Below are 25,454 nucleotides of genomic sequence, written 5' to 3' on the forward strand. Positions count from 1 at the left end.
CATTCTGATGTTCAATATACACCAGACCCTACAATAAGCCACCCCTTGTATAAGGAACTATACAAGATGCCAACTTCACTTTCCCTAATTTCAGTGTTCCGATGAAAAATAGGAGTGGGAGATATCCTCTTTCACTGCTTATATTTCACTGCTTCCTAACATTAAGAAAAAGGAAAAATCACAGAAACTCTGTGACCGAATGACTTCCAAGCCATTCTTATTTCTGACCAGAATACATTTATAGAGAATAGCTGGGTTCATTTGTGGTAATCCCTTTACAGACATTCGAGTAAAGAGGTATGATGTGTGGAGTAGCTACTCTGAGGATATATAGTTACGAAGATGCTATGAAATCTGTTGTATCAGTGTCAATATTTCTTCCCCTCCAAAATGACTCAACAGAGATGCTGAGACGTAGAAAAGAAGCAATTCCAGTCTCATTTATCCTCCCCTCCCTCTGGAGGATGTAGCAACACAGCAAAATCTCAAAGACAGGCATTAAAGACGAGGGAAAAGGGAGGCACAGGGCTTCTATAATTAGCTTCTGGAAACTTGAGAGGATGCCAGTGTGAGAATAAACACTTTATAATAATTCTCTTGACTATAAAAAAAATAGTACTTTTCCACTTAACATATTTTACCTTTGCACATTTATCATTTTTCTTTCAAAAAAATTAACAAAACATAGCACAATCAATAGGATGTTAGATCAGGTCTGCCTACAGGCTTTGCTGAAGCATCTTTAACAAGCATCCCCTAAGTCAGTGGTTCTCAACCTTGGCTGCACATCAGAATCACCTGGGAATCTTTTTAAAACCCTGATTTCTGGGCCTCATCCTCTGGAAATTCTGTTTCTTTGTTACTAATGTTGTGGCCTCACCCCAAAACAAAGAAACAGAATTTCCGGAGGATGAGGCCCAGAAATCAGGATTTTAAAAAAAGTTTCCCAGGTGATTCTAATGTGCAGCTAAGGTTGCGAACCACTGCCCTAAGTGAACCTTGTAGGTGAGGCATTATGCTAGATTCCGGGACACACACACACACACACACAAATAAAACACCATTTTTGGCCATGAGGAACTACAAAATGAGAAAAAACAGAAAGCAAATACATATAGCACAACATAGGGCAGGGAACGTGGGAGAGGTGGGGCTGGGAGAGGGGAGGGTTAAGGTCAGACCTGAGAGGTTTCCCAGAAGAAGAAACATTTGTGCTTGCACTTAAGTGGAGGGTTCACTGGGTATAGAAGTGGGGGGAGAGCATTTAGATCAGAAAGATCAAAAGAGAGAATGCTTATAATTGCAGAATGTTTCAAGTTCTTTATGTAACAGGGACAGAATGCTTGTGTACCTCAGGTGGGGATCCGGAAGTAGGAGGCAGATGAACAGACCCAGAGATCTAGGTTAGACTGGAAGATGTGTTGTAGACAACATGAAGGAATATGGATTTAAAAATGAATGAATCTGTAGTTCTGAGCTGTGGTGTCTTGCTTTATGCTGTGGTTAATTTTGAAGCATGCTGCAAATACCTAACCAGTAGCAGTAGAGCACAGAGTTTGGGAATAATTTACTTTTGAAATATGTTAGCGCACATGAGAATGTCATCCTCACTCACGTGTGCTTTGATATGCCCTCTTGAGTTGGGGAGGAGGGGGGCAGAGTTACAGCTGGCATTTCTAAATTTGTAAACAGTTCTGGGCACAGCAGTGGATGTGAAAGGGGCTGCTCAGCTGAATAGCGTTCATCATCTATCACGCTTGTCATAATAGGAAGAAAGGACACAAATTGCTGCTACCGGCGGTTGGGAGCTGCGGAGGGTTTTTAAGCATGGAGCGACATGATTAAAACCGTGTTTATGAAAGTAAACTATGGAAATCGGGCATAAGCATAATAATTAGAGATGTCTAGATGGATCAACAGATGGATAAATCATTCCCCAAAGAAAAGGTTTTAAATTATTTTAAAGGTGCTTGAATTTCAGGTTGTACTTCATTCATTCTCATCTCAGAGTGTCTGTTTGGGGGTCATGCTTCTGTCCTCATCCGCCAGCTCCTGAAGATTCTGGATGGGCTCCAAGAAAACCTTGAACCTCGTGCAATATAAATGTTTAGTAGCTTTAGTCAGATTCTCGAAGCCCAGAACTACGACAAAAGTAGATGGAATTTCTCGAGGGCAGGGATCATGTCTTATTTACTGTTTATTCACCAAGGCTTGCACGGGGCCTACCCTACTGCAATGGCCTGATAAATGCATGAACCTGAATGCTATGCCCATCTTTCTTGCTTATTATGTTTTCAACTAGCATTTACACAGCCTTATAATCTTATAATTAACTTGTACTACAGTTTTTTATCCCTAGCACTATGCTAGAGACACTGTGAAGCGACTCAGTAATAAAGGCTAATTGGCGAATTATTTTCATTAAATACAATAAAGAGATATCATGGTTCCTGGAACCTTTCTAGTCAGTGGTTCACCAACTGGTACTGGAAGTGAGGTGCTCGTGAAGGTGCAGAGATACTAATTCTGAAAGAAAATACACAATGCCCCAAATTAATAGATTGTTCTGGGATCAAATGTGATTTTTAAAATTGTTATCCTTCACCTGAGAATTTTTTTCCACTGATTTTTTAGAGAGTGGAAGGGAGGGAAGGAGAGAGGAAGAGAGATGTGAGAGAGACACATTGATTGGTTGCCCCCTGCACGTGTCCCAAGGGGGGCCAGGTAAGTGCCCTTGACCAGGAATTGAACCTGAGACCCTTCAATGTCCAAGCCGATGCTCTGCCACTGAGCCATACTGGCCAAGGCTCAAATATGATTTTAATAAAATATTGGAAGTGTTGTGTAAAGAAGTTTAACCTAGCTATGTTAAACTTCTAACCCAATGATCATTGACCTTAGATTGATAAGTGCTTGAAAGTCTACAAAAATCACTATTTTGACACATAGAAGAATCTTTTTTGGTTGGAGATTTTCAAGAAGAAAATTTCAAGAAGAAAACTCAGTGTAAATATGTACATATTTATTTAAAAATATATACTTTTGGTGAATTTTCCAAACAGTACGGTGCTATCTGAGGAAATATGTAAGAGGTCTAACACTGAGCAAATTGACTCTTTTCGTACTGAGTCACTATGAAGGACTGTTTTGTGCATGGCAAGAATGTTTGTAGAAGTTATATTAAATTATATTAAATTTCATTAAAAATATAATTGTACATTTATTAAGATTACCTAACCAAGAGCTCAAAATCTTCAGGATCTAGGCCTCTGAGTTAACTAGAAATTCTACAATAAAGGAAAACTGTTCTCATCTCTGAACATTAGCTTAGTTAATTGATGTTTTTGCTTCCAGTGTCACCATCTTTTAAATTATTAGGTAGTTAAAGGCTATTAGCTTCAAAATTAAATGATCAAGAATCAAGGCAATAATTTACGACCAGTGGTGTGTGTATATGGAATTAATACAGATGTTTTCCCAATCCCAGCCCACCTCTACATGAGAATCATAGAAGGCTAGAACATACTGGCTCATCCCAGATAATTTTCTTATTTTATAGAAAAGAAACCGTGGGCTTGAGCCAGATTTCAGGCATCAATGTTAAGGATAGTTATTTTCTATTAATAATAATAATTTCTCTAATGAAGAAAAAACTCAAATCCTTATTAAAGAAATTGTATGATAAAATATGTTTGGGTTCTAACTTAAACTTAACATTAACAATCACAAAGAAGTTAAAATTTTGAGTTCAGGCTCCTCTTAGCTTTCATTTAAGAAGTGATTCAGTACATGATTAATTAATTCCGTAGACTTACAGTTTTAATTTGAAAATTAAATACACATTTTTTAGACATGACCTTGGGAAACTATTCCCAACTCCAAGTGTCTGCTGCTCTAAATTCAGATGTCAAAGAATAGGATTATTTCAGAAGAACCCTTGCATTTATTATAAATAAAGGTAAATGTGCAGGCGCATAGTCCACTATAAATTTAGAAAAGTTACTACTTTCAGAAAAAAATTAAACATTACTATTAAAATTGTATCAATAAATCACTAAAAGGACTAATGAATTACACCTTTCCAAGAAAAGATTAATGTTAATGATCAATGCTGCTTTCATATGAAATTATTAATGAGCATTTAAAAGATAATTCATTTATCTGTTACATAAGGACTAAAGGAATTAGATAACACTGAGAAAAAAATATAATTTCCAACTCAGAACTATGACCTAACCTGAGCATAACTAGGCTCTTCACATTTAATCTTATGGAAAGGATCCCGATGAAATTACTGGAAGACCACAACAAGAACAAAGGGTAGTGGTTGTATTTTCTACAATTGCAAATTCTCATCTAGTGAGGAAAAGATACATTATTTTGGTCAGTGATTGTTATTCATCCGAGGTGCAGGAATAACTATTATTAACTAAAAGCATAGGAAAATAATTACTGATGTCAAAAAGAAAACAAGAACTAATTATAATGTTTCATTTAATGGGAGTGAAGTGAGGGAGAGAGTTAAGACATAACTAGGGGTTCAAAGCATTAGCAGGATTTATTTTCTTTTTAAATAAGAAAATTAGATCAGCATTTGCAAATGAGATCATCTTGATCATTTGTTTGGATAGTGATTGAGAAAGCATGACCAAAGGTAATATATAACTACAGTTATTATGATCCTAGATGAGATAATGGGATGATTGGAAAAAGGCAGTCATCTATCTATCCATTATTATCTTTATTTTATTGTGAGAAGGAGAATAACAAAATGATTAAAAAACGACACTTGGAGCAAGTCTGCCTGACTTTAAGTCTTGGTTCCTTGAGCTATCTCCTTTCAATGCCTCAGTTTCATTCTCGCTACATGAATTTATAAATACCGATCTTGTTATGAGGATGAAATGAGTTAATGCATCTAAAACACTTAGCTTGGCTCAGAGTAAGGGCTATGCATGTGCTTGTTTTTATTATTCTCTTCCCTTCCAGCAATTAAAAAATCAGCCAAATGAATGCCTCATTTTACTCTAGAAATACTTCAGACTTGAACCTAGAGGTAAGCATATGGCTGAAATATGTTAAAAGGATGGACTGAGTTAAGTAAAACTTGTCCACAGAAATTAAATTCAATCTAAGTGTATTATAGAGTACTTAAAGACTCTGAGTTCTCTTATCTGATGGAAAGCATCACACAAATACAGATGTATTTTTAGATGTATCCAGTGGTGTGTAATATATGCTGAATCAGGCTTCCATGTGCTAGCAAATAGTAGTGTAATCAAATCTGCCAATGAGAATAGCTACTGTAGTTTTTGATGCATTGTTCAACGAATCTAGTTTCCAGTAGGCAACTAGAATAAAGACAGCTCACATTTTGTTTCTATTCTATTAATGCTGCCTCAATATAGATGTCAAACTGATGATGGAAATCAAAATAATGTTAGGTGTGAAAAGGAGTGCATTTGCTTCTCAATTTACCAAGTTGAATATTTTCACACTGTGCATCAAATATCACAGGCAAATATCAAGGCGGATCAATATAAGTAATCAAAGATTTGAAGAGCCATAAACTCCATTATGATAGAACTCTGTCAAATCATTTTCACAATTTATCAAATTAAAGTGCCAGATTTTGCAGCTTTCCTACACATTGCAAGAAATTTCTCTCATAAGATGCTGCTTAAGTTAAAGTAATTACTATTTAGTTCTACTGCATTGGTGTTTAAATTTTTGAAATTTTCATCCAACATGACATTAATGGTGGCAATAATAATCATAAATGTTGCTAACGTATTATAACATTTATTAAATGTTTCCTACTAGTATGTGCCAGAAACTGTTCAAAGCACTCTGCATGTATTATTTGCCTAGGGACCACAAATAAATGGTGTTGCCAGGATACAAACCAGGCAGTCTGCCTCGAGTCTGAAGTGTTCTCTATCATACTACCTCCATGGAGTGGTTTTCAATTGACAAATGGAGAAGTACCTGGGTGTGAGGGTGGGAGGAAGCTGTCGTGTGTGTTCCTGTCCATATGGGTGGGGAGGCTGCGACTACTGCTTCCTGCTTGAGGCATCCTCTATCCAACAACAGTTGGAAAGCCTGCCTGGGCTAGCTGAGCCTGTCCAGATTTCTAATACTGCTTCACAATTGTTGGGAGGAGAGTTTTCAGAATAGACTCTGAACCATCAAAGGTCATGAAGACAAGACTTTAAAAAAGGGGGGTTTTGTGATGGCTGCATTCTTAGAGACACACTGAAGGTACTTAACCACCTTGTTCCTTGGAACGCCACGGACTTTCTCAGCTCGGCAAAGCTGGAAGATGTCATTCTATGTTGCTCTTCATGAATCTTGGTGCTCACTGATACTCAACCCATAATGAGATGGAAAGCTCAACTTTAAAGGCATTTGCCAGGGTATGGAACCAAGTGAAATTCACACCAATCGGAAGGTCCACAAAATGGTGCTGCCTTTGAAACCTTCAGGTAGTTCTGGACCTAGCATATACAGTCAGATCCAGATTTTTAAGCTGATCCAATCATTTCACCTTTAAACCCTCAAATCAACTGGATGGGATCCATATGATACTGCAGTGCCAAAATCTGGGAGGGCCCATGAATCTAAAATGCTGCTTCTGAAAATGCCCTGGTATTGGGCTTTGCTAGTAACCTGAACTGGGGATATGAGTGGTAGTCTCAGCTTCTGAGTAGGAAGAGATTTGGAAAGTAAATGTATTTGGGGGATTTTAAGCACTTTTTTCTTAGGAAAACAAAGTAGGCTTCAGGAATGTAATGTCTTAGGTCAAACTATGGTTTTTTTCGTTGACACTTACGATGCCTATAATGATGTTTTATCAAATCGAAGAGTAACAAGCAAACACAAGTCATGGAATAAAGCAGGCTGAACTCTAACGTTTAACACTTGAATAGGACTGTATTCTTACTCGAGGCCCTTTTGACTTTTATTTTCATGTTGTTTGGATTACAACTTATTGTCTTTAATATAGAGGTTCAGACAGACACCCCAGTCTATTTATGAAACGGAGAGGGACATACTGCCGATTTCTAGGTATCAGACTCAAGAGATGCAACTCACTGTTCTTTGGTAGGATTTGAGAATCTAGGTTTTTCAGAAGCACCCTAGATTCTGATGCAAGGGTGTGTAGGGACCACCTCTTGAGAAACAAAGTTTTATTCAATAAATTTAGAATCCGTTAGAGCAGAGCTAATGTTTAAATAGGAAGAGGTAAGAAATCTGGGTTCCATTTAACATATCATAGAGACCACTAGGCCAGTCCCAATGGACAAAGTTCGAAATTTGCATGTCAGAAAAAAACCTGCATGCTAATTTTTTTCAATTATGAACACAAATCAGCTGGGTGTTGAATAATTTATGACTTCCTGCAAAGCTGTATTGAACACATCAAGCTGGCAGCCTGTGCCATCCCAGCCCACGCACAGAAAGATGCCATGCGTGGCCATCGGTCACTGTTTTGGCGATGATCACCACATGCTGTATTATCTGGCTTTCCACATTAGCAAGTAACACGACACACAATCGATATCACAGAGGCCACAACACAATTAAAGACAGAGAAGAAGCATCCATCGCTTGCTGGTACAGAAACCTGAAGGGAATAAGGTATTGTCCTCTAATTATGGCAGCCAATCATGGTTAGAAAGAAAGATAAATCTGATAGTTACTCCCTGACTGGAGGTCCTTTCAGACATAACTACTTCACTTTCCAATGAAGGAAGTAATTAATGATGGAACTTAAGAAATCAAAGTCGTAAGTATAGTTACAATGTACAAATCAATTGGAGAGAAGTAAACGGTTCCTTTGAGAGGAAGGTAAATATCTTAATAGGAGGTAGTGTACCGTAAGTATTTCATACACTGGGAGTTTACATACCATGTTTTTGCATTTTCAGTTTCTTTCCATGGAACAAAATGGAGAATGTTGACAGAGTAAAAATTTGTTACCATGAATTTCATATGCTACCATCCCCAACACGATCCAAGTGTTTCTGGTCCTGGTAATTCTGGCTCACCAGTTGAATGGAAACTGAATTTACGTTGTATTGGACCAAAACACAAAGAAATGCTCCTCAAACCAATGTGATATCTGATAGCCCAAGTCTGATTAACACTTTTTCTAATGATGTCCTTTTTACTGATGAGTTTTTTCACCATTAATTTTTATTCCCTTCAGATTTTGCTACTGTGCATTGCAGCATTTCACATTTTATTTTTCGAAAAAGCCCTAAACGCACCTCCTGTGTGTTCTGATTCCCAGGTGCCTTCACCAGGTAGGGGCTGCTGTACTGAGGAAACTCTGCTCTCTGCTGGCCTCAGAGTAGATTCTAGTCTGTGAAACTTGTGAATTCTGTCTCTGACAAGAATAGCATTGCCCTTCTCCTCACGCTCTGCACCCTCTCTTGCATCAGCTCGCCCAAGGTCCTTCTTTTGGACTACATTTGCAATCTCAGCTACCAGGTCTGACTCTGCCTCTGCCTTCTCTGTAGGATTGTATTTATGCACATGAACAACATCTTCCCTTTCTCCTAGCAGCTTGGAAAGCAGTGAATAGAAATCACCTGTGGAAAAAAAAAGAAGAGATAAGGGGTGCAGGGTTGATAAAATTCCAAAATTTAGTGTCTTAAAAATAAGTAAAAGAGAAGGTTGCTCTCAAACTTTCAAGCATAAAGGGAAGAAAAGATGATTTTCCAGAAAATGCAAAAACAATATGCTTCACATTTCATTTTATACACCACCTGTTTCTTTCTGCTATCTCAGGAGCCAACCACACTGGAAAATTTCTATTAGCATTTTAGTAGAAACAAAATAACGCATATATGATTGTATAGTGCTTGAACTTTTCAATAAATGGTTTTCATAGTATAGTTGGGTTTGGATTGATTGATTAGAGTCCATCAGATTTCTAAAAGAAAATATTATCAACAGCTATATCAGAAAACAGTTATTTTTACCTACAAAGCCTTTGAGGTTGTCTTTAAAATCCTATTAAAGTATAACCCACAAGAAATTAAATGTATATTTTTGAGCAGTTGTTATAAAACACAAAATATCTAACAGATATGAATCAGCTTGGCAATTGGAAAACCAAAGTTATGTTGTTATTATGTTAGCAGTGCTACTATAAGTAGCTCTATTATTGACTTTAAACAATAAGTGAACAAATTCCAGAAAAATAATTTTGTGAGAAAAGAATACTTTTTAAATCAGTTTCAAACGAAAGAGAAGATGTTAACAAACTAATATAATTGGAATGATTCCACACTAAAATGTATTCCATGTCTTCCAATGCTACGAAGTAAACTTGGATAGGGTAATCTACTTCCATAAAAATAAATTATTCATAAAAGATTATGACAGATATAAAACATGACCATGGAGAGTTCATGGAGCATTTTAATCCTCATCATTTACATGTATGGCTTCAAATCCAGTTACATCAGCTGTGTGAATGGGAAACATATGTGTGTTCTCAATAGAAACACAAATCTGCTTGCCTAAGCCAAACCCAAAGGTAACCCGTAGCTCTTCCTTTTCCTTACTCTAAGTCAGTGATGGCGAACCTTTTGAGCTCGGCGTGTCAGCATTTTGAAAAACCCTAACTTAACTCTGGTGCCATGTCACATATAGAAATTTTTTGATATTTGCAACCATAGTAAAACAAAGATTTATATTTTTGATATTTATTTTATATATTTAAATGCCATTTAACAAAGAAAAATCAACCCAAAAAATGAGTTCGCGAGTCTGACACGCGTGTCATAGGTTCGCCATCACTGCTCTAAGTCCTGCTAATAAAATAACTAATACGATGGAGTCCTATTGCTTGTTTTAATTACATTTCCAACACCATCAGTAACACCTGTAAAATCTTTCTTATGATCATTAGGAAATGAAAATAACTGATTTAACCACGATACATTTCACTAAAGAATATGTTATTACGAAACTGGTGCAAGGAGGATATGAAATCTTCCCAAAATGATGCTAAGAGACCCTGTCATGTTTACAAATATTCTTGGGTTAATGATTCAAAGTAGGTTTTCAATTCTTGCCCAGGAAAGCAGCTTATCCCAGGTGAAATCTTCAATCAGAAAATAATTACCCGTTAATAGGGCCAATCTCAGTAGAATGAACAAAGCAAATTACAACTCAACCAAATCTGTTAGGCTACAGTGAGTGGCACTGTGCCTCATAAAAGAGAAATTAATCCATCACTACTAAATTCTCCTGCCCCAAACACTAAATATGAAGAGTTCAACATGCTGTTATACAAGGAAACATTTTACATAGAAAATAAAATACAGGATTATTTCAAGGACAGAGAAACAACGTAATTTTAAAACTTGAATTAATGCCATTAGGTTAATATTGATGGAGGGACACGGACTCAGAACTATGCATACATTCAGGTTTGTCAGTAAAAATCTAAAACCTGTGGTAATATAGCAAAAACAGAGCACTCAGTTCCTCTGAAATTATCACTTACTGTGATCACTGGGTTAGGACAACAAAAATTAACAATGTAACAGGCTTGGCCCAGTCGGGTTGCATTGGTCTTGTGAGAACAGAGCTTCGGAGGCATCTGGATAAATAGCTGTTGCATGGGACAGAGACCACTAGGTGGCCATCTCTTACATTCTCATACACAAACCAGAAAGGGTTCTTCCCCGCTTCTGGTGTACAAGATATATAAAATCTTGACATGTAACCACTTTTATCTGTCATACCATGATCCCGATGTAGGAAATATACCTAACCTTGAGTGTAATGGATGGAGTAGAATATAAATGAAGGAAGCTTTGTGGTCTCTACCACAATCTCATCTCTCAATATTCCTTTCTTTCCATACACAAAGGACTTTCAGTTCCATCAACTCTCCTATGCTGTTTCTTCTTCCTGGGACACCCTCTCTCTAGTAACCAACTCTATGCTCAACCTTCAGAATATTATGTGAGCATCACTTATATCCAGGAAACCTTCCTTGACAATCAAATAAGGGGTCTCTATTATGTGCACCTACAGCGCTCTGGTTTCCCCCTGTATTGTTATTGCCCAATATCTGGTCTATATTTCACACCCGTGTTTGAATCCAACTCTGATGCTTAGTAGCTATTCTATGCCTTTAAGCAAGTTATTTAACCTTATAAAGATAATGACAACTATCTTTAAGAACTGTTTTGTAGATTTAAAGAAGATGTTAATGTAATATGCCCAGTCCAATGTGTATCATAAAACAGATCTAATAAATTGTAGCTATTATAATTACCAGTGAAAGATATAAACTATAGTTGCAACATGTATCTGCTTCAATCTATTATTTACCTAAAATTAAGTAATTTGACTGAGTGGGTTTGGTATTTTGAAAACATGATTGTGGTGGTCAGGAAAAAGGAATGCAGCATAGTTACAAGATAATCTAAAACACTACCAATTAAACTCCAGGTTTGTAAGCTGTATGCCTGCAATAATTTCTTCATGCCTCAAAAGGCATTTTTTTTTTCTGTTTAGTAAATATCACACCCTATTCCTTACCATTAGCATGGAAATTCCTCCGGTTTACTTTTAGGAATATGGTGAGATCAAACTAAAAAATGAAAACATTGAAAAAATGGGCCCATGAGTTTGTTTTGTTTTAAATAAATGCTTTAAGATTATTGGATGAAAAAAATATGTATCACCACTTTTAGACACCATAAAATCTTCCTTGTGGCAGGCATTTTTAAAATGATCAAGAAGTTCTTGGTAATCTTTCAGAATATAAACTCCCATTTCCCCACATATATCACCAGTATTTCATTACCTAAAACAAGCAGCTCTTGTTACTGCTATTTGCTTTGTGACTTCTATGGGGCAAGGAGAGTACGTGCATGCTCACCAGCAGTTTAACCACTGACAAGTATGCCAACCAGCCAAACTGAGAGAAATATGAGGAATGAAAATATAAAAACACTTCTTTTTAGATTTGAATGTTTTGCTTTTTGACCCAGTCATGGCTGGTTAAGGTCTATTTGGGTTATTGACTGTTTACTTATTACTAACCCGCAACATTTGTCCTACTAGCCTTAGAGAAATAAAACGCATGACCACGATGACCTGCTTAGGGATCAAAAATAAGGTGAACATATTTTCCTCTTACAGGAATCATCTGATTGAAAAACTATTAAATATTTTCTAAAAGGAGAAATTAGAAGGTAATGGCTTTTGCAACTACCCCACAAACATGTCTGTATTGGAAAGCCCACCCAACCACGTGATAAATGATCATTCACATCTGCCTATTCTGTTATTAGGAAACTTAGCTTCCCAGAGCCTTGGGGAGTATTTAGAATGGTGTTTGATAGATGAGTTCAATAAATAAAGACTTTGAGCTGCTCATAAATCATAGCAAACCAATAAATTTTTAGTGAATGGGAATACAAACAAGAATTGTATCTTCTTTAAAACAGCAAAGTGGCATTGGGAGTGCTCAAAATTAGCTAAGGAGATGCTGCTAAAGTCATTTGTACTTTATTAAGAAAAGAAGGGCGTATCCTATTTTGAACAGAGTAAAGAAACATAAATTTTAGCTACTGAGCCTAGCCTTTGTTTCACTGTTCTCATAATTTACCAACTATTACTTTAACAAGCTTTTACAGTAAACTATTGTCATCTTTAACTTGCAGCCTTGTTCCCTTGACTTGATAAAACATGCCAATGATAATTCATTTTTGTGAGCATAAAATCACTGTGAAATTACTCTGTTTCACAGAAGGGGTCTGAAGACCTTTAACTATCTGGGGTCATGAAGTATTTTCCCTCTACAAATTGTATTTTTGTCATATTCTCCCTGCCTTGGGAATATAGTACCTCACGTTGACCTTTGAGTAGAAAGATTGATTGTATGCGGGCACAAAGACTACAATGAGAAGAGTTTGGAGCAAACTGAATAAAACATGTTAAAAGGCCCTTTCTGCAGAAAAAGGAATGCTGTCCGGAGTGTAATGTACATTTACAAGGACACACTGGTTTTATAGAATTTGACTTTCAATTCTGCCTTGAGTTTTTTTCAATACATTGAATCTTCCCAACACAACTGACATAAATTTCAATCCTACAGCTATGCTCTGAATTTTAAAGGAGAGGAACACTCAAATTCAGAACTCTTAAATGCAGTTGGCGAGTCTTTTAGTTTCAGTCCATGTTCCTTGCCTAAATAATGTTGATACAAAGCTCATATATAAGAAAACCTAATGGGAAAAAAAAAACCCATAAAGGGAATGTACAAAGCATGCTTTAGTTTTCTGAAAGTGCTAACCATTAACACATAAGTGAGGGACAAGTGTGTGCGTGTCTGCTCTGGAAAACTTCAACACTGTCATCTTATTCTGTATAGTCTCCTAGGATTCATTTCCTCCACCCAGAATCACTGTCTAATTGGGTTTTATTGTTTGGCTTATTGTACTTATTACATACATAAATAATTCCTCAATTACAATGTTTTAAAAGATGAGGACATTTCAGTTTGTTTTGAATATTTGTTAGTGTTGTTTTGCAGGCAGACAGGCAGGCATAATCAAGTCATTCACAGAAAAGCTCACCTCTAGGCAAATAGGCTATTTTCAAAACAGTCTGGGAAGGGATATTATGTAGCCATTAAAAAGTGTGCTTGCCAACCTGCTGAATGGGAGAAGACATTTGCTACGGACACACATAAAAGGAGTTAATATCCAAAATTTATAAAGAACTCATGATTCAACACCAAGAAACAATCTAATTAAAAAATGGGCAGAGGACTTGAATAGACACTTCTCCAAAGAGGACATACAGATGGCAGCAGACATATGAAAAGATGCTCAATGTCACTAATAAGGGAAATGCAAATTAAAACCTCAGTGAGATATCACCGCACACTGGTCAGAATGTCAGCAAGTACTGGTGAGGATGTGGAGAAAGGGAACCTTCATAAACTGTTGGTGGGAATACAGATTGGTGCAGCCACTTTAGAAAAATAGTATGCAGGGTCCTCAAAAAAAATTGCCTTATGACCCAGCAATTCTACTTCTGAGTATATATCTAAAGAAACCCAAAACACTAATTCGAAAAACTATATGCACCCCTATGTTCATTGCAGTTTTTTATAATAACCAAGGTATGGAAGCAACCAAGTGTCCATCAATAGATGAGTGAATAAAAAACTGTTGGTACATATATACAATGGAATATTACTTGACCATAAAAAAGAATGAAATCTTACCATTTGCAACAGCATGGATGGACCTAGAGGATATTGTGCTAAGTGAAATAAGTCAGTCAGAGGAAGACAATTATCATATGATTTCACTTACATGTGGAATCTAAAGAACAATATAAATGAACAAACAAAACAGAAACAGACTCATACATACAGAGAACAGATCGATGGTAACCAGAGGGAAGGGGGACTGGGGGACTGGATAAAAAGGTGAAGGAATTAAGAAGTAAAAATTGGTAGTTATAGAATAGTCGTGGGGATATAAAGTACAGCATAGGAAATATAGACAATAATATTGTAATAGCTATACAAGGTGCCATGTGGTTACTGGAAATATAATGGGGAACATTTGTAAAGTATATGATTGTCTAACTAATATGCTGTACACCTGAAGCTAACACAAAATAATATTGAAGGTAAACTGTAATTGAAAAATAAAATTAATAAAAATTAATTTTAAAAATGTGCTTGCCAATAATTTTTACAGTAGGGAAAATAGTCAAGAAATAATACTGTTAAAAAGCTAAAAATATATGTATATACTTATATACTGTTAAATAATATGCATTTATGGATAATACATATTTTACACACATAAGTACATATATACCCTTATTTCTAGGAATTATGTATGATTTTTATTTGCTTCTTCATACTTTTCTGTAATTTCTGCATCTTCTATAATGAATATTATTTTTAAAATCAGTCAAGCAGTATTTTTAAAATACTTAATTAAAGCCTCATTAAAATGTTTCCCATGTTGCATGATCCAGACATCCTGACAGGTAGAGCTATATCATATAATGAGGTCTTCCGGTGTCTTCACGATTACATCTTTTGAGACAGAGTCTGAGATACGTTTGCCTTACCCCAATTTTGGTCTAGAAGGCACAAGTAAGACAAGGATGCGGCAGAAAGCTAATGTGTTGCGAGCAAGCACAGGCTGAGTTACATGGATTTGCACAACTCAGATATTTCTTTCAAACTCTAATTTCCAATCAAGATTAATATTCTGCCAAACAATTCATAGCTAGCAATTTTAGTGGTAAGAATTTCAAAGAAAATAAAATACTTTGCTCCTGGGGAAACAGAGTATTAGAGATCAATCTGTGTTATTTAAATAGATCGCTGGTTTACTTTGAATTTTTTTCCCTCCATGTTAGAGGTACCTAAAAGTTCCTGCCAATTTGAGACACAGCTACATTTCTTGTTTTCAGCTTATGAAATATGAGTATTTCTCTTTTTAACTACCTTAATAAGGTTGTCCCTTCTTTCCAACATAATGTTTATTATATACCTTCACTTTTATTCCTATCTGCTTTCCAATGTTTTAAAATACAAAGCGTTTTTTTTAAAAAAAATACTGTTTGTCTTATTCATGTAGAACTATGTCTAATACTAAGGCACTGACTGATGGGCACAATGCTTGCTTTGGAGTACATGCCCTCTGATATCTCAGATCTTTTCCTTCCTGCCCCTCAACTGTTCTTTTTCCAATGGGGGTTTGACATCTTCTGTGTAACCGACATACATGCTGTTTGTTTAGCTTGTGGCTAAGACAACTGAAATAATTCAGGGCTTTTATTTATTGGGAATTTAAAATATTTAAAGAATCAGTACAACCTGGTAGAGTACTTACAACATACATTATTTTGGCCTGAACACCAAAAAAAAAAAGGCAAAGGGTTAAGTTTGAGGGCTTACTTTTAAAATCCACATACAGGGCATAATTTATGTGAATAATTAGAACCCTTCTATAAGCTGCTCGATCAATTTAACTCCCGAGGGAATGAATGCAAATAGACGTTCGTGCAAACAAACATCTCCGGGAGCACTGGGTACTCTCTTCATAACAAGTAGATTTGCCCCGTGTATTGCAAGGAGATAGACTGACCGCATCAGACTATGGACTATGGTGTGCAAATACATACCTGGTATATTTCTGTATTTCTCTTTCAATTCTAGACCAGTGGTCCCTAAAGACCAGTAGAACAATACACAGGCTACACGGGTCACTGAAATGACTTTTGGTGAGATATTTGTTTTCACAAAATCTAAGAGGTGACATTCTGATGGACCCCCTAATTTCAATATATGAATACCACAGCCTATTTTCTTCAGTATGAAAACTGAGTTGGAATTATGTTTTCTTACTTCCCAAGTGAAATCACTTCATAGAGTTTTTATTCATTAATAGAAAGAAACAGTTACCACAGGAAAATAATTTCTTATGTGTTCATACAATTCTTTTCTGAAACCAATAAGACTTTGGGTATATTTAAACTTCTTAATACTAGATATGTGCTATCAAACACAACAGGACAAATAAATGAATGGCAAAGTATAAAAATGTTTTAAAGGATTTGGTTTGCAGGCATATATGATACTCCCTAAATCCTATTATTTAGAAAGAACAGATTAAATCTAACAAGTCATGCTCCTCTAACGGACCTCTGTGTTTCTAATATTTCAGAGGTTTCAAGTTCCCCTTGATCAACTCAACTAATTTCAGAAAGAAAACATAGTCCAGCCTCAATGTCCATAGGAATTTACTATTTTATAGGATGTATCTTCTAAATGGTAGCCCCATTACAAACTGTAACACATATGATGGTGTTTGGGAATGTATTCTAAGATGACTCCAATTATTTCAAAAGCATACATTTCAAACATGTGCAGTGCCAAAATAATTCCTTTTAAGTCTGATTAAACTTCAGTACAAATATAGTTAATACTGTTAATTCTACTTTACTTGGGCTGCAATTGCTGATTTCCTTACAAATATATACAGAGTTGATAAATTTAGCTATTTAAAATTGTACTCAATAGTTTAGTATAAGCCTATATAATAAAAGGCTAATATGCAAATCGACTGAATGGTGGAACAACTGGTTATTATGAGGCGTACTGACCACCAGAGGGCAGATGCTCAACACAGGAGCTGCCCCCTGGTGGTCAGTGTGCTCCCACAGGGGGAGCACCAATCAGGCAGAAGCCAGGGAGCAGGGCTAAGTCGTCAGTTGGACATCCCCCGAGGGCTCCCGGACTATGAGAGGGTGCAGGCAAGGCTGAGGAGTCCCCCCGCCCCCTTCAGTGAACCAATTTTGTGCACCGGGCCTCTAGTTTAGTATAAACTACTATAAAATCATCTCTTTTTTGATTTGACATAAAAATAGAAACAATTTTGAGATAGTTAAGATTTGGAAATAGAGCTAAGTTGTATTTTTAAGGCCACTTGTTAGAATGAGATGTCACTGGATATATTCCACATAATTTAAAAACTTTTATATTTATAATTTACCCTATACCCCTTTCAAAGTGCATTTTTTTCCATTTGAAAAGTCTGGATTCTTTGGAAATACTACTAGTGCAAGAGTGATAGTTTTTATTTAATAGAATACATTTTGAGAAATTCCAATAGTGGTTTACAAAATCCAAAGAGTCAGATTTCTAAATGTTGATAATAGAAAAATCCTATCTATTTGCTGTACACTTTATGTTGCCATTGGAACTGTTTGTATTAACATTAAACTAATGTTTTAAAATACATAATATCTAGGCCCCAAACAACTTGATAATATTCTTCAACACCTAACACAAAGTACTGACTTCCAAACAACTGGCAATAAACCAAGATTTTGGAGAGCAATTTCTCAGTGCCAGCATACTAGTATGCAGTATTTGACATACAAGCATCAAGTATTCCACTTCAAATAAATAGAACCCAGGAAAAATGATGCCTTAACTCATCAGAGGGCAACTTAACACAAAACTACAAATGCATAAAACTAGAATCCCTCCTACCTTACTGAAGGCAGAGAAGAATGACTTTAGAGAGTTAAGAGGTGGGTTTAATTCTTAATTTCTTTTTTCTTGAACCTCAAATATAGTTCATGAACACACCATACTAAGTACATAGGAATTTAAATGGTAAAAGTTATTAGATTTCAAAAGCAGACCTCTAATTGTTTCTAATGATTATATTTGCACTATATATTAAAGTTACAATATTAAATAAATGAAAACAAAGAGAAAAATCTAATGGGACTAAATTCACTAGTGAATTTTACTTTCCATGCAACCAGTAAGTGCAACAATTGACCATTTTCTCATAAATTATGCATTACATGAAAACCAATATATAATACTGGAGGCTGATAAAGACGTAAAATATTTCAATAACTTTAAAATGTGGCTGCCTATTTGGATAATGAACATTTTTATAGGCCTAGCTACAGAAATAAGCATACATACCCTGTTCTAACACTTCTTCTTGTTTTGGCTGCTGAAGTGAAGAAGTCTTATCTTTTTTCTCTGTTTCTGTAAAGGAACAAAGAAGCTGAGCATAAATCTGTAGGATATATTATACGCTCTAAGTAGTTTATTGTAAATATGCCACCAACATAAAAATATTATTCAGGGTCTTGTGTTTCATTAAAGCTAAAGTATTATGAATTTACATGTAGAAGTGCTCTAATTCACACAGAAAAACTAGGGTAACCACCAATAACTTAATAACTAGATCTACTACCCTTTCAGTAACATACACATGATTCAGAATTTTATACATGCAATAATAAAACTGCCCGTATTTCTTTTTTTTTAATTGAATTTTATAATATTTTAAGGGTATTTTAAGGCACATTCTTTAAATATATCAAGGATCCTAATAAATGACCTGATTGCTATGTTAACTTCTTTCATAAATTTCCACCAGAAATTATGTTTCTCTGGTATTTTAAGAACAAACCTGCAAAACTCAGTAAAGTCTCAGCATATTGCATTTAATAAAACAGGGTGTGGGTTCTGAAATTTTAATCTAAGAAATGACCATCAATATGACTGTTTTGCAACAATTCTGAGAATGAGACCAAAAAGGCCAAGACTAGTAATGCTTCATAAATCAAGAATTGTTCTGTGCTTGACAAGGCCATTAAACAGATGATTGAGGGTATGACTGGAAACGATAACCATTTTCATTGGCAAACTCTAGCACTCTGTAGAACATGGTATATAAATTCATAAATTGCATAAGTCATTATTGGCTCTGGGTGGAATGAAGTAGGGAAACTAGAAAGTACAATTTAAGTAAAGAAAAATCTAAATTAATGGAATCAATCCCCAAACTAATATCTTGCATCACTAGTTGAGATTTTCTACTTAACTGTTTGGATGGGGGCATGTCAGGAGGGAAGGAAGAATGTAGAAGAAGGAAAAGAGGGAGTCAGATTATGGGAGCACATGTGATTGTCTGGCAGAGAAAAATGATTTTTAAAAATTAATCATCTAGTCAAATGAAACACATAAGGCAACAGAAAATACAAAACCATATGTTACTTTAAATGACACCGATCTTACCTTTGTGATGTCCATGCATCATAACCATATCAGACTTCACAGGAATTGGAATATTGGCCTCTGGTGGTATGTTTCTGAACATATCCGGAGCTACATTCTGTGTACAGGTCATGAAGGAAACTGCATGCTTGGCTTCCATGTAATACATAATGTATAAGTTGCACATTTCATCATTAGATGTGCCACTGCAGGCAGGAAAAACAGACACAACAAATCAGCTAGTCACATAAAACACATTCTAATGCAAGAAAAATGCAACCAGTAAATCTGCCAGAAATGGATTCAAAAGTGAAAATATTGTGCATTTATTTTATGGCTTTCATTAAACCCCATCACAGTTTTCAGCACCAAAAGCACATTGTCAAAGGCAGAGTTCCACTTAACAATGGAGTATCCATTTGCAGTCACTCCATGGATATCACCCAATACCGCAGATGGAAATAGCACTGAAGTAGCAGTGAGATAACTGTCTTTCCTCTTCTAAAGCCTTTTATTCTTTAGTCTTTCTTCCATTTGCTAAAAATTTGGATTGGGCAAAGTACTTTGCTCATGGAAAAAAATCTTAATTATTTACTACGTAACAGTAAAATTCAGAACACTTAAGAAAGAAATGTCATGTATTATTTACAATTCTTTAAAAATGACTTTTTCCATTTAACCCTGAGAGTCCGGGAAGTTGTTTTTGCTTACTGCCTCCTCTCTTGTGGTCAGATGAATCACGAATCATATATTGATACTAAGACATCATAATTGTGTCCCTGATATATGACGTGGCACCCTGGCATCGACAGCAGAGAAAAATGGGGCCTTGGATGATAGAAAAGATCAGCCCTAATCCCTTCTAAGGGCTCAGACCTGAACGGGATCTACTGTGCAACTGAGTGAGTCACTGTTAAAAACAGATGTTGCAACAGGGAGATGGACATTTCCAAGAAGAAGCTCCCAGGAATATAAATAATGCCTAGTGGTTTAGAAAACATGTATTTTTTCTTCCTTGGCTCACATGGGTTACTATGTATTTCTTTCTCTTCATTATTATTAGGAAAGAATTATTTCCACCACCACAAAACTCGTATATACCAAGGCAGGCCGGGCACAGGAATAGTCCATGAACTCGGACACTGTTTAGCAAGCCTGTGCTAATAGACGAGTTACACGGTGGACTGTAGCCGGGCAGAAATGCGTCACTGTTGATTTTTCCAGCCATGTCATGCAGTACTCATTTCCTCTCCATAGCAACGGTAATGACATCAGCAAGGGGAAGAAAAAAAGAAAAATCTTTTCCAAACAGGGATGTGGTTTCTCTCAGCTCTGAAAATCGAGAGCCCCCGAAAGGCCACAGGCATGCGCCCCTGCCCTTGGGAAGCTCTGTTGATGCTTTAAAAATAATTCGGCTTTTCACTCTCTGAATCTGATACCTGTAAATGTACTTGTCCCTCCTGGGGAATGTAAGCAAATGTTGAAGTGCAACCCCAAACAAACACCTGTTCCCCACAATATCTTTAGGTGTCAAAACACCATTCCTAAGAGTTACATTTTAACAGCCTCGGAGGTGGTTAGAAAATTATGTGCTATACAAGGAATAGCTGGTGCTAAAGTAATAAATCGGAGCCTCCCACCATAGTGCCCTCCCTCCCCTGTTCAAAATGAGGAAAAATGTGCAGATCAAAAGAGAGAAATGATGAAAAAGAATTTTAAATTGTGGTTCCTGCTTAGAAAACCTGGAATCATCTAGCAGACAAAGCAAAATAATCATATAAGCTTCTCTAATTAATGAAAGAAAAATTAATCACTATATAATAATAAATAAACTGCAGTTGATCTATGGACAGATCCATCCATATTTTTTCTGCTTGGGGACGCCATGCCCATGTTCACTCTAAACATGTGACCTAGTGATACAGCCTGATCTACTCACCAAAGTAGCTCATTGAAGGTACTGATTCTGATTCAAAATTGAGTTGATCAAAGAATTTAAGAATCTTTGCTATTACAAAGAAAATTTCATTAAAGAACTGAAAAGAAAGTATTATTTTATTCCTTTCTATCTGTAATTAAACTTTTAGCCAAGCTAACACTGAGCTCTTATCTGAAACTATTATATCCTAAACATGTGTGGATTCCAATAATTTTTAATGCTAGAGTTTGCCTATTTTATTTCACATTCATTCCTTTCACTCAAAAAAAGACAGGAAACCCCAAAACTGACTTTAGCCAGAGAAATTGCTTTCAGTAGTCCTAAGGGAGAATTTGAACTCCAGCCCTTATTTTCCATAGAGAACAATTCTGTAATTCAACTCTGTGAATCTGAGTATCTATTACCATGAGGAAATATGGAGGGAGAGGGTGTTCACACATCTGCCCTGACTCCACTGAATGGCCTTTTAAACATTCCCGAACGCTAGAGTCATTCTCTAAATGATTGCGGGCATCACCTAGATTCCAAAGTTACAGTGTGCATTCCTTCCACCTTCTTGCATAACAGAGTGCCTTGGGGATGACTACTTCTTTATGCCAGCTAGCTTTAAATCTGACAAAGGGTGACGAGCCTGGAAATAGTACGCCTTCAGTATATATTTGTTAAATGAAGAAAGAATGAACAATCTATCTTAATAAATGTTTACAAATTACTATGGCATAAAGTGTTAGCTCTGATATAGTATGCCATATTGCCAAGTCAGGTCAATTTTGCAAACTCAATTGGTCTATGGCATTTTTGAAAAATATTTCTTTCTATCTATCTATCTATCTATCTATCTATCTATCTATCTATCTATCATCTATCTAGTATCTAACTGACTGATCCATCCATCCAGGTTCTATGAGAGTTTCTATAAAAAGTAACTATTTCACATTATAATGATATATAATAGATATTTAAGAAAGTACCAAGTATTCTGAAATGCACCATTTAAAAACTCCCAGATATTATTGTACATACACCTTGACTATGTCTGACAGTGATACTCCTTTTTGATGATTCAGCCATTCCTAGCCCCTGTCCCTTATACTCAACAGATGTGAGGCTTAAAAATAACCAACGATGGTTTCTACTAATTTTGGAAAGAAATTGGAACATTTTAAAGAAGCTATTTTACAAAAATTTTAATTGCTTCCTAAGATGTTTCATGATGGCTTTAAACTTATACATTAAGGAGTTATTGATCATATAACTCTATCTTTGCATATAGTGCATTTTTAAATGACTAAAGTGTTGTGCTTGGTATCTGTGCATATTCACTAGACATTCTTATATGTACATGAAATAATTGGTTCCACATGAATAATATGACTAACAAAACTGACCAATTCTCAAGAACTAATTTTAAATTGTAGCATATAAACTTTTAGGCAAATTAGCTCACTTAGCTACCTTAATTGGCTGACAATTAAATTCTTTTTTTTTTTCTTGCTTAAACTTGACTAAACATTCAAAATAAATTTAGGTGTTAGGTTAAATATAAAATATGCAATGCACTCAGGTATAGAATATTGTATCCTCATAGGTTAATTAATACTATGTTGTCAGTTTATACAGTGGGACAATTTTGTCTAAGAGATACTTTTCATATGTACTACTTTAAAAGAAATATAATATATCTGGATTAAAAATGTTACCATTAAGTATACTTATTGATCTGTGTTGTCTTAAACCCACCTATTTTTAAATGGTTTTATTTTGAGATAAATCCCAGGAATGGGAAAATCAGGCCTTATTTTTTAAAGTGTTGTTTTTTGTTTGTCTGTTTGTTTTTAGTTAACTATGATTGTTCTAACTAAGCAACATTTCCCCAGTCATACAATTTCCAGTTGAGAATAGCTTGGATTGGGTGGAAGAATCACTCAACTGAAAATCTTCCTAGTAGGCCATTGATGATACAGTTTTCCTTTAAAACCTAGTTTCCAGATGGCTGCAGCATAAGGGTAACACCTGAAGGTGATACTTCGCCCAGTGCATGGAGGGAGTATCTGTGGACCCCCGTCTACCTTTGGATACGTGGTATTTGTACTAAGTTGGCTTCATGTTCGGGACCCTAACACATGGGTTGGGGGTAGATGGGAAAGGAAAAGAGGGAGAGGAGAATTACAGAGTATCATTTAATTTACTAGATATCATAAAATACTAGTTTTCCTTTTTTTACTGGTTATATTCTCACGGTGATTCTATAGTAGCCTATGGAAGTGGTATCCCTTACTTTACACAGCAGACATTGCTGCTATTACCTTTCTAACACTAAAAAGCATACCAAGTGCTATAGGAACGTTAGGCGTTATGATGAGAATTTTATTCATATGTATATTTATTCAAACCTGTCTTACTAGTTTATCATTCCATTGGAAGAGAATTGCTTCTTTAATATAAATTAAATATTCAGATTATGGACGTGCTCAATAACTTAATTTCCTATAATTTCTTTGTTCCATTTATCTTACGAAATGGCATTTCCTTTGGGCCACATGATATTTACAAAAAGATAGATTAGTACGGTCATTTTAGGATATTATTTTAAAGCAAAGTGCACATTATAAAAAGAGCAGAATTATTCTTAACTCAAGAAACTGTGAGAGGCCTCCAGAGATCACTTCGTCCTCTCATCGTGGTACTATCACAAGGCATTAATTTCTGTGGTTAATATTGCCTCGTCGAGGATAAGCAAAGGATAGAATCTGACCAAAACTACAAGATCCCCACCCCACCCGCAAAACATTCTACTAATTCCACACTTAAACTTGCAGACTAACACACAGAATGTGTTGAATGGGTTATTTTTACTACGTGACGTACCTATTTCAAAGGTTGATAAAATAACCAATGGCATTTAAGTAAAGTTCTTGGGACTCTATATTAACATAAATCAGAGAACAACTGATCAATATCCTCTGAATCATATTACTTCACATATTTGAAGATTGTTAAGAAGTGAATTGTCAGACTCCTTACATCTAATTATGTCTACTCTGTCAACCCTTTTCTTACCATTGCCATTTCATGTAATTCAATCGTTTGATTGCTTTCCTCCAGTTCCTTTCCCAAATTCATCAAATTTATGCAAAAGTAAAGGTGTTGGAAGCTCCTTGTTTAGTATATAAATTAATAATTTAAAAAATTTATTTTTAGCCCTAAAATTGGTGTTTATAGATATAAAATCTCCTTTAGAGTAACTAAAAAAAAAAGTCCTACTCCACCATCTCAGGTATCTTTTTCTTTTATGTGTATCAGTATTCTTTTCTTTTCCCCTGACCACCGACACACAGTACTGTCAAGAGAATCATCGCCAGTGCTTCTCATGCTTGTTTTCAGATGTCTACTTTCTCTAAGTTCTCACTGATCCAAAGATAAATGCTTTAATTCCTGCTTCCAGGTGGCATCAATAAATATTTTAGAACTTAGTTTAACATGGAAGGGAGGCTCCTTGTTTTTTGTGTTTTTTTTTAACAAAAAATATGATAAGGGCCTTTAACCTTTATTTTTAATTTTGGCAAAATTTTTTGAAAGAGTTCACAGTGCCTTGAAATTTTACTTAGTGTTATAAAATACTAGAGGCCCAGTGCATGAAAATTCATGCATTGGAGGGGGGTCCCTCAGCCTGGCCTGCCCCCTCTCACAGTCCGGAAGCCCTCAGGGGCAGGAGGTGACCCGGCGATCAGGGGAAGGTGATGCCCTCCATCACACCTCTTCTGCTGCCACTGCTGGCAGCGCAAGCCCCGGCCGGCCCTGGTTACCTGAGCCTTGCACGGCTGCCATCCGAGGCTTGCCTGTGCCTTGGGCCAGCCCTGGGCGGCTGGGGGGACTGGGGGTCTCTAGAAGCAGGCACACAGAGCAGCC

General features: G+C 36.0%; 1 protein-coding gene across 14 annotated transcripts in view; it reads right to left on the reverse strand.

Annotated features, from left to right (window-relative positions):
• Positions 1-25,454, reverse strand: part of PAM (peptidylglycine alpha-amidating monooxygenase) — a 277,571-nt gene that overhangs the window by 35,419 nt on the left and 216,698 nt on the right. For 8 of the 14 annotated variants that reach the window (XM_059694004.1, XM_059694011.1, XM_059694010.1 and 5 more), the window contains 3 exons: positions 19,628-19,812; positions 18,524-18,589; positions 8,274-8,597 (listed from right to left, as the gene is read on the reverse strand). In XM_059694004.1, the coding sequence (XP_059549987.1) occupies positions 8,274-8,597; positions 18,524-18,589; positions 19,628-19,812 (575 nt within the window). The remainder of the gene's footprint in view (positions 1-8,273; positions 8,598-18,523; positions 18,590-19,627; positions 19,813-25,454) is intronic. The other 6 variants (XM_059694017.1, XM_059694016.1, XM_059694015.1 and 3 more) reach the window with 1 other exon arrangement.

The sequence above is a fragment of the Myotis daubentonii genome, chromosome 4 (assembly GCF_963259705.1).
Source record: "Myotis daubentonii chromosome 4, mMyoDau2.1, whole genome shotgun sequence".
Lineage (NCBI taxonomy): Eukaryota > Metazoa > Chordata > Mammalia > Chiroptera > Vespertilionidae > Myotis > Myotis daubentonii.